This window comes from Eptatretus burgeri, chromosome 3 (genome assembly GCF_056783735.1).
Source record: "Eptatretus burgeri isolate ZD-2024b chromosome 3, Ebu_testis_v1, whole genome shotgun sequence".
In the NCBI taxonomy this organism is placed as follows: Eukaryota; Metazoa; Chordata; class Myxini; order Myxiniformes; family Myxinidae; genus Eptatretus; species Eptatretus burgeri.
The window spans coordinates 77,830,946-77,841,096 of NC_140963.1; the positions used below are offsets into that span (position 1 = coordinate 77,830,946).

The 10,151-nt window shown below is 41.6% G+C and overlaps 1 protein-coding gene across 2 annotated transcripts; it reads left to right on the forward strand.

The window, feature by feature from the left end:
* The first annotated feature begins 3,315 nt into the window (after positions 1-3,315).
* Positions 3,316-7,721, forward strand: LOC147030248 (uncharacterized). 2 transcript variants are annotated; one of them, XM_085874109.1, is made up of 6 exons: positions 3,316-4,935; positions 5,135-6,039; positions 6,434-6,501; positions 6,831-6,894; positions 7,203-7,414; positions 7,500-7,721. In XM_085874109.1, exons 2-6 carry the CDS (start codon positions 6,022-6,024, stop codon positions 7,606-7,608), a joined length of 471 nt encoding a protein of 156 aa, XP_085730235.1. In that variant the 5' UTR covers positions 3,316-4,935; positions 5,135-6,021; the 3' UTR covers positions 7,609-7,721. The 2 variants fall into 2 exon arrangements, with proteins under 2 accessions (XP_085730235.1, XP_085730236.1); XM_085874110.1 differs by having other exon boundaries at positions 6,834-6,894.
* Positions 7,722-10,151: the final 2,430 nt, after the last annotated feature.

Genomic DNA, 10,151 nt, shown 5'->3' on the forward strand with positions numbered 1-10,151 from the left:
TAGATAACTTATACCAACGAATGCTTAGCCTGTTGTCGGCGTTCACAACCTCTGCCCAACGATAGTTTAACTTAGGCAGAGCACGCTGCACATATCGCTGGGAATAAGTTTTCGGCACGATATGCGATCGTTGACACACGTCGACACAAGTTCCTTGCAAGTTACTCATAAGTCGAAACACGTCGAGGTAATGTTTAGTATACCCGAAACTTGTATTCTTTTTTTCTCCTTGGCTCTGTGATGGCACGTGACGAAATATCTGAAGTTGTTGTTGTTGTTGTTGTTTTTTTTATTGTTTTTTTTTTAGTCTATCACGAATTTTAAAACATATTCAGACATTTGCTTTTAAGTTTCGACGTCGACGTGATAATATCCTCAAACAGCAAATATTCACAGAGGAGGAACTAAGAATAAGACATGAGCAAACTGAAGAGGCAATCGGACGTGACGTAACGGCACGTGACGAAATATTGGAAATTATTGTTGTTTTTGTTGTTTTTTTTAAACGCTGCCAATACGCCATGATACGGAAGCTGTAAATTAGAAACGCGTTCAGTAAGTACTGTGGTCGTCCGGAAGACGTCGATCAAATACGTCAATCTGCGTTGGAGGTACGTTACACATCGGTTCAAAGCACGTTACTCAGAGGTAAGAAATAAGTTTTGGGTACGTTAAGCATGACCTCGACGTGTTTGGACTTTTGTGTAACTTTCACGTGACGTGCTTCGACGTGTGAGCAACGATCGTGCAACGTGCCCACAACACGTTACTCATCGGTTATAAATAAGTTTCGGGTACGCTAAACATGACCTCGACGTGTTTCGACTTGTGAGAAACTTACAAGTAACGTGTGTCGACATGTGTCAACGATCGCAAAACGTGCCGACAACTTATGGTCAGCGTAGCGGAACGTGCGAGTCATACGCTGGCATATGTGCTAAAATTTGAGGACAACCGCAAAGTACAACGATGAAAGCCAGCGTACGACGATGTTTGGCAGTGTTTTTCAGCGTGCTCTTAACATGTACAAAACTTACCCATGACGTATTCGACGTGTGCCAGCGTTTCAGACAAATTTTTCATAAGTCGGCATACGCTGGCTAAATCGTCAAGGTGTGACAGCGCCTCAAGATGTGCAATGTAAAGGAAAATGTATGAGAAATTTACGTGTAGTGTTTTCTTTCCTTGTGTCCTTGGAATTTTCTTTGTTAGATTCGCTAACTTTGTTGTGAAGGTTATGTTTTGATCGCTGTGTTTTTATTTATTTTTTGGTTAATATGTGTTTGTTTGTTTGTTTGTTATTCGCATAACTCCAAAAGTATTGAACTGAATCGCAGCAAATTTGGTGCGATGATTGGTTATTATCCGAGGACCATTTGATTAGATTTTGGGAGCGATCGGGTCAAAGGTCAAGGTCAAAGTCATGAAAAGGTCAAAATCGTCTTTTTACCATAGCGCGGTCAATTTGTATCCAATTTGCATGCAACTAATGCCAAAATGTTCAGAATTCAATGCCACATCTTGTGATCTGACATGACACAATGACGTAATAACCCTTATTCGCGGTTGGGAGTCAAAGGTCAGGAGGGGGTCACGACATTGCAAAATGTGCGGTTTTAGTCATAACAAGGTCAATTCTTATCCGATTTGCATGAAACCAACACGAAAATATTGACTGTTCTGTTCCCCACATTCGAATACCAATTACAAAATTAAGAGTACAAAGGTCAAGGTCGAGGTCAGGAAAAGGTCAAAATCGTCATTTTGCCAAAGTGCGGTCGATTCTTATCCAATTTGCATGCAACCAATGCCAAAATGTTGTGAATTCAATGCCCAATCTTGTGATATACGATATGACACAGGAAATTTAGTGTTTTTAAGCTATCATTACACATATGAGATGGCAGATGTGGTACTGAATGAAATACCCTCACAATCAACGGTTTCTGGGGGGGGGGGGGCAAAATGTAGCGTTCGCGAAGGTATGCGCTCCACTGAGTGCCAGTTCTAGTTTTGAATTGCTTTTTTTGGTGTTTCTTTGACTTTGCTGATTTTCTCTTTGAAACCTGTTTTTGTTTTTTCTCCTTTGGTTTATTTTTGTATTTTTATAATAAAAGGAGTCAAAAGTCTCTGTCTCTCTCTGTCTCTCTCTCTGTCTCTCTCTGTCTCTGTCTCTGGACATATCTGGATGGTGTTTGTCTCTTGATGTGTCTGGGCAGGGTTTTTCTCCGGATGTGTTCAAGCAGTGTTTGTCTCTTTCAGCTTGGCTCGAGAAACGCCTGGAGTTTTTCCCTGGACGCTTCTGGGTGGTAATTATTGCTCCACCGCACGTCTGCCTTCCCTTCCTCTCACATCACACTGTCTTCCCTTCCCCATCGCTCCCCCTCCCTCCTCTCTCTCTCTCTATCTATATCTCTATCTCTATCTCTCTCTCTCTATCTCTCTATCTCTCTATCTCTCTATCTCTCTATCTCTCTATCTCTCTATCTCTCTATCTCTCTATCTCTCTATCTCTCTATCTCTCTATCTCTCTGTCTCTCTATCTCTCTGTCTCTCTGTCTCTCTGTCTCTCTATCTCTCTATCTCTCTATCTCTCTGTCTCTCTCTGTCTCTCTCTGTCTCTCTCTGTCTCTCTCTGTCTCTCTCTGTCTCTCTCTGTCTCTCTCTGTCTCTCTCTGTCTCTCTCTGTCTCTCTCTGTCTCTCTCTGTCTCTCTCTGTCTCTCTCTGTCTCTCTCTGTCTCTCTCTGTCTCTCTCTGTCTCTCTCTGTCTCTCTCTGTGTCTCTCTGTCTCTCTCTGTGTCTCTCTCTCCTCCACCCCTCTCTCCCTCTCCCCCCTCTTTTTCTCCCTCCCCCTTTATTATTCCCATCAGTGAAATGATGGGTGGTATTTTCTTGAACTCCAACATAACGGAAACCACAATCTTAACATTAACAGTTCGATTTCTAAACTCAATCCTAATGCTGGCCTCACCCCTTTAATTTGCCCATCCACACCCTTTCTGAGTCTTTCCCTTCCAAACCCCATGAGACAAAAACATTTGTTCTTAAACTCTTTCAATGGAGAGGTTTTATTGTGCAGAAATTAAAAAGAAAGTTAATCAGTTGAGACATTTAAAGGACATTACCATAAAACAGACTAAAAGAAAACCACAAGGCTTTTCGTTGTGCTCTCTTAAGGTGAAATTCGCACCAACTGAATGAGGTAAGGAAGAAGAACAGTCGAAGAGACACCTATCAACAGTCAATTCTGATTGGACGTTCTCTCTTGATGAGTCATCACCTCCCGACGGTCGAGGTGAGAGCAGCCTGTTCAGTGTTCAGCTCTCCAGTTGGAGGTTGCAGAGTCTGAGGCAGACCCCTGAGGCTGTTTCAGAATCCTCTTCATCAACATCTGTGATCGTGAGACGAGTTCGTGTTCTTCTTCTTCTTTGCATAAATAAGCAAAGAGAGTGGACAAAGTCTGTTTGCCGACATAACACAGAGTCCATGAAATAGATAAATGCCACTTCTGGTATTCAGAGATGTGATGAACTTCGTCCTCTCCTCTATATTTGAATGCACATCTTGAACGCAAAGATATGAGGAACAAATCAAAAGATGCGTCTCAAACATGTATCTCACTGTTCATCCAAGAGTGATTTTCACCTCTCGACATCTGATTCCTGCAGTAAAGAAGGATGTTCTGCCTGCCTCTAAATTTAGCAATATAATTTATGAGTTCAAGTGCCGGTGTGATGCTCGGTATGGAGGCAGAACTACCCAGATTCCAACTGACAGAATCAAACAGCACCTCCCTTTGTCCATCAGGAAAAAAACACGATTGGAACACAAATACAGTCGGTACCTGCTTGTAGGAAGGTCCCAGCATCAATCCCAACATCGTGTACATCTGCTATTGGACAGCATTTGATTGAGAATGCAAACAGTGCTGAACATTATAATGTGGATGCATTCAAGATATTGATGTTGATCATCTCCATACTGATGGAGCACAAACAAAGACAAAAAGTGTTTCTTTTATATAATAAGTACAGTGCTGCACAATAAAACCTGTATTTCAAGAGTTTAAGAATGAATGCTTTTCTGGTGAGGGGTAAAACGACTTTCAGGCCAACATGTACACAAATATTACAAACCATAATATAATTACATATAATACATGGGATGATGATACAATGAAAACTGAAATGGGTTCGTTTGGAACGCAATGGGGTTACCATGACAACAATGCTTGCAGCGTCACAAAGACAATCGGTGGGATGCATTGTGTGTTCACCTTTTTGAACATTTCGACCATTCTGCCACATTCGCTGCTACGATGTGGTCGTACCTTGTTGTGCTCTTGAGTTTTTTCAAAGAATTTCAAGAGGATATGTTTCCGTCGCACCTGCAAGTGCGTCCAGGAGTCTGGACTATAAAGAAGTCTTACCAGGTAAGTGGGAAACGAAGAGAAAGACCGTCCCTGATGGACGGAGGATAAAGGTTTAAAGATCCCATTGATGAGAATGAAAAGGAAGTTTAAGGAACGGAGCAGATTGTGATATTCAAGAAATTATGCCGGTTTGATGACGATGTGAACAATTGTTCTCTTAAATCTTGTTACAAGGAAACCACACCTGTTCTGGAATGTTTGATTTGTTTACTGGGCCTATGGTCAGAACGTCATGTTTCAATTTCAGTTTGAAAGGATCCTATTTAAGGATTGTTATGAAGTAAATTGATTCATGTTTTCATTGAAGTAACATTTATTTATTAAACTTGTTATATCCGTGTCCACAGATCTTTGGGGAAGGTTCCATCTTCGGTCCGATGGACGTTGGACAACTCGTGTCGCTTTGGGGGAGATTTGAGTTTGCTGTTGGGATCATCTCCATGGTGATACTTATCATCAACTCGCTTTGTGCGATTTATTTATGGATGAACAAACGGTTCCGGTAAAGCTCTTCACAAGTCTTCATTTTATTATTGATCTTCAAATTAAGAACAGCAAACTATGATCCCGTTGGACCTTTCTACTGATGAATATGTTGGTATTGGAGTTTATATCTCTGGTGGTCCTCTGATTGATACATTTGTGCTACACAGAGAAATGTTCTCTCAAACGAAGTTCTGGTTTTTCTTGTGTGTTCACAGAAAGGACAAGAAAGTTGATGGAGAAGATGAGCCTGATGGGGAGGATAAAGATGTGGAAGAAGTGGAAGATGATGATGATGAGAGATTTGATTCAGAAGACGAGGAATGTGATTGTGATAATGGAGACGACGAATGTGATTGCGACGATGGAGACGACGAATGTGATTGTGACGATGATGATGGATGTGATTGTGACGATGACGGATGTCATTGTGAGGATGGGGACGATGAATGTCTTTGTTCAAATGACGATTCCAATTGAGGACAGGAACACCAGGTTCGCAGGGGAGGAGGGGGAGAGGCTCTATTTTGTGTTGTACAAATTCCAGGAATCTGATTTCATTTCAGTTGCAGTTTTCCAAGTAGTTTTCGATCAGACAAGGTCATCAGCACAGTTTACCACCCTCTGGGAGGAACGAGTTTGCATATCACCTGCTGAAAAGAGTAGTCTCTGTTGCAAAAAGACTATTTGGATGTTTGTGTGGTGTGTAAAGGGTTCTTAAGGGGTCGAAGCAGTTCAAACGGTGTAAAGGTTCATACGGGCTCTAACAAAAAAGGGATCAAATGGATCTATGGGGTCTCAACGGGTCTCAAGGATCTGCGGGTATAAATGTCAAAGAGGTCAAAGGATATATAGGAGTTGAAAGGGTCATGTGGGGTCTAAAGTTCTGAAGGGTAAACAGGGTCGAAAGGAGCAACAGCAACAACAGAAGCAGCACGGTGTTGAGGGGCTGAAGGAAAAGCAGAACCCTCATTGTGATCACAGGCTGCAACAGCAACACAAGCAACATGGAACTGAGGGGCTGCAACAGCAACACAAGCAACATGTTACTGAGGGGCTGCAACAGCAACAGCAGAAACATCACGATGTTGACAGGTCATACCACATGCAGGACCTTCAACAGGTAAGCACTCTTCAATACTTTGGGCAGTTGCGGTGACCACACTCGGTGTAAAGACAGCAAACCCCAAGATCGGGACGTTAAACTGAGATACATTTTTCCACTTGTTCTTTTATAAACATTGCTGTTTATACTTCCTTCGATGAAGAAGAATGTTCTTAGTTGTGGAGATCATTGTAATTATAACTTTGGTGGGAAGGTAACTTATTAACATGGTCATCGCGATGCAGGTTTCATCACAAGAAGTTTAACTTCCCTCGATTGGATTATTCACCTTTTCGTCCTTACCTGTTCCATCAGTGCATTCCCTTCTGTGCCCTTTCCTGAACAAGTTATCAAACTGATGAAGATATCAATGTATTTATTCTTTTATGTTTTTATTGTTTCTTTTCTGAAGACTCCTCAGAAGAGGTGCTCCTTTACTCCCTCCACCCCCTCGAATGAAACCATCTTACCGGTTGGAACGTAAGTTGCCAAGATTCTTGCCTTACATCACAAATTATTCCGAACTTGATATAAACTGCATGTTCTTCACCCCCATCGTGTCCCTTTCTGTCTGTGTCTCAAAAGTGTTCAGAACAAACGAAAGTTTTGCTGAACTCTTATCCAGACAAGCACCAAAAATTCATCCAGTTCGTGAAAGTCTGGCATGAGTGTTAATGTATCCGTATATAATTCATTGTGTGCAACTGGATGATCATTAAAATTATTTAAATCGATGAATGTTGGTAAAAAAAAATCGATGCAATTAAATTAATTAATTAAACCGATGAATGTTGGTCATTAAATCGAAGCAGGTTGGATGTCACGTGGCAGATTTCCAGCTTCTTCCTCATTTCCTCATCTGCCGTGACCAAGGCGAGTGGATTCTTCCCGAAACGTCGCCTTTTCCGATGAGTAGAAAGTTCAGATTTTTTCAATTATAAACTTTTCCTGCATTAAAATTTATTATTTGAAAAACATTAATTAAAGCCAGTGGGACTTTGTGATGAAGAAAATCAAGGTGTGAAATTGAAGGCAAAAGGAAAGGGAAATTGAACTGAGATGCAGAAAGCAATGGAGAGAATAGTGTTCCCAGGATTGTGTTAGAAGTTATTACAATGATGAACATTATGAATGTGGTGATATACAGTGGTTTTCACTTCCTTTTGCTGATGTGTGTGCAGAGACCCAGAAAAGAGTTCTGCCTTGATCCAGCATATCAATTCTCCCTTGATGATCCAAAACATTCGCGAAAATCAGGAGAAGAGTTCCACCTTGAGGGCGCAAAATATGAGACCGACCTTCCAGACTTGAAAAACGAGTTCCATCTTGGAGACCTTTGGAGTTCTAAACCATCTATCCATGGCATTCCTGGTTGGATGGTGCTTGATGAGTGGTAAGTTCAGTTGATTAAAAATTTATGGTTATATATTATTTAATTCGATATTAGACATGTCATGTATTTATTTATTCTTTTTCAGCAAAATCAAGAAAGTGTTGGGAAGACCTGAGATGTCCGAAGACAAATTTACAATAGATCTCTTCCTTTCCACTTTTTCAAACTTGAAACAACTGAAATTTCATTCTTAAGATGGAACTGGAAGGAAAAACCAAAAACTTTGTTGAGTTGAAAAACTGTCTTGACCTTGTATAATTATTGAACTGCTCAAAAAAAACATAATAAACTGTTTTCAAAATCAAAATTCGTTGAGTTTTTAGATCCTCGTGGAAGAGCTCTACGTCTGACTCACGTTGTTCCACGTGAAAGACGTTCCACGTGTTGGACCAGTTTGTGATTTTACCCAGATCTGCAGTGAGCGAAGAAGCTGCAGCATGCCGGCCTGAGGGATGACAGATGGTATGGCAGAGGGCGGAGTCATCAGCGCCCAGAACGCTACCTTGAGGAAGTCCAGCCTGGCAGGAAGAGAGGATGAAAGAACTCTATTTCGGGCCACACGTTGACTGCGATAGGAGAGGAAGTCTGCGAGCCATGAGCGCAGATGGCCTTGGATACCAGAGGAAGAGAGTTTGGTGAGCAGAGCAAGGTGCCAGACCGTGTCAAACGCACGCGATATGTCTCCCGATATGGTTCTGATTTCATGTCCGGCATTGAGGACCTCCATCCATTGTTGGGAGAGCAGAAGCAGCATATCCAGGGTCGGGTGACTTGGACTGAAACCAACTTGAAGATCGGAAATCAAGCCATTGGAGAAGAGGAAGGATTTAATGTCTGAAGCGATGATGGATTCCATAACCTTGCTGATGATTGGCAGAAGGCTGATTGGTCTGTAGTTGAAGGGATCTGTTTTTGCGCATTTTTTTATGCAGGGAAGGAATGTTTACTGATATCCAAGCAGATTGCAGATGATGTTGGGTAAATGAGAGGGTGAATAAAACAGAGATAGTGTGAGCAAGAGCAGAAGAGCAGGTTTAGGACAAGTGGGCTGATGCGGTCTGGACTGGTTGCAGAATCTGAGTTGAGGTTTGACACCATGCTCTCCACCTTGTTACGAGAAAAGGACACAAAGTCCAGGGACAGTTGGGTGCGACTGGGTAAGGTGGGAAGAGAAAGCGATTGGTTTTGCACACAAGATTGAGCTGCAAACACCGAGTTTAGGCATTCAGCCTTTTCACGTGCGGTGTCAGCAGCGCGGCCATTTGAGGTAAGGGAAGGTATGGAGGGGGAACATACACCACAAACAGATTTGATTAGACACCAACACGATTTTTGAGGAGGGAGAGAGGTTTGAAAGTTCGGACTGGAGCTTTCAAAGATGATGTTTTCTGGCTCTCCTGAGAGGAGATACACACTTGTTCCAAGCTAAATGGAAGGAACTGAGATTACACTCAGTTGGCTTTGCTTTCCATGAGGCAAACACAAGTTGTTTCAGGACAACTGCCTCACCACAAGCTTCAGTGAACCAAGAGCGAGAGGAAGGGTCGGACAACTGAAGACGACAGGGAATAAATCTGTGCATGAGCGAGAGCAAGTTTCTTTGAAAGAATTCCCAGGATGACTTGATGTTGGAGAAAGTTGCGATAGGAGACCAATCTGCAAGTTTGATGGCTGCTTGGAGATCCTGCCACTCAGCTTGAATGAAATGCCAGACTCGACGGCGGTGAGGTGGTTCTCTGATTATAAATAGCCAGAGAGATGTCCACTTTGACAACGACGTGGTCAGAAGAACCGATTGAGGAATTTCGAAAGAAATAATTCAGGATTTTAGAAATCTCACCCAAGTTGTTGACCTTTGGCTTTTGCTGACCTTTTGGTCCATGGTGACTTCAAAAATAATTCACAGTTTGAATTCATTGACCTGAAATATATATCTTTTTCAAGTTTCAAGTCAATCAGATGAAAATTGCGGATTTTTGAAATACCAGCTTTGTTGTTGACCTTGGGCCAATGCTGACATTTTGGTCCATGTTGACCTCAAAAATAATTGGTTGGTTGAATTAATTAACCTGAAATATAAATCCTCGTCCAATTTTAAGTCGATCAGATGAAAATTGAGGATTTTAGAAATCTCACCAATGTTGTTGACCTTTGCCCCATGTTGACCTGATGAACTTTTGACCTCAAAAACAATCGGCTTCATCCTTATGACAAACTCTCCCAAGTGATGAAGCTTCGTGAAGATCGGCTTAAAATTGTGACCTGAAGGCAATAAAGAAACAAACAGACATAACAACAATATTGACGAACCAATTTATTTGAAAAATGTTAGATTTTGCACGTAACAAACAAACAGGCAGAAAGAGGTGAAAACAAAACCTCCTTCGCCTTTGGTTGTGGGGTAAATGAAAGGAATGAAATGGTTGCAAGTCGAGCAGGACCCATGAGGGTGAGAAAACTACCTGCTTGGTGAGATACTCATTCTTCGAACGCTGATTTTGAGAGATATTCAGATTCGTGTGAGAACAGCAAAGAAAATGTTAAATGCTCATACATCTATACGTGTGTGTGTGTCTTCTCCATAACTCGAAAATAATAAAACCCAGCATCATGAAACTGTGCATGCATACAAATTGAACTCCAAGGAAGTGCAAGAGTGAAAAGTGGTTTCGTTTCATTTAAACACCCCTTTTGAAGATAATTAATTAATGGCCTTTTGAAATTATATCCTTCATCA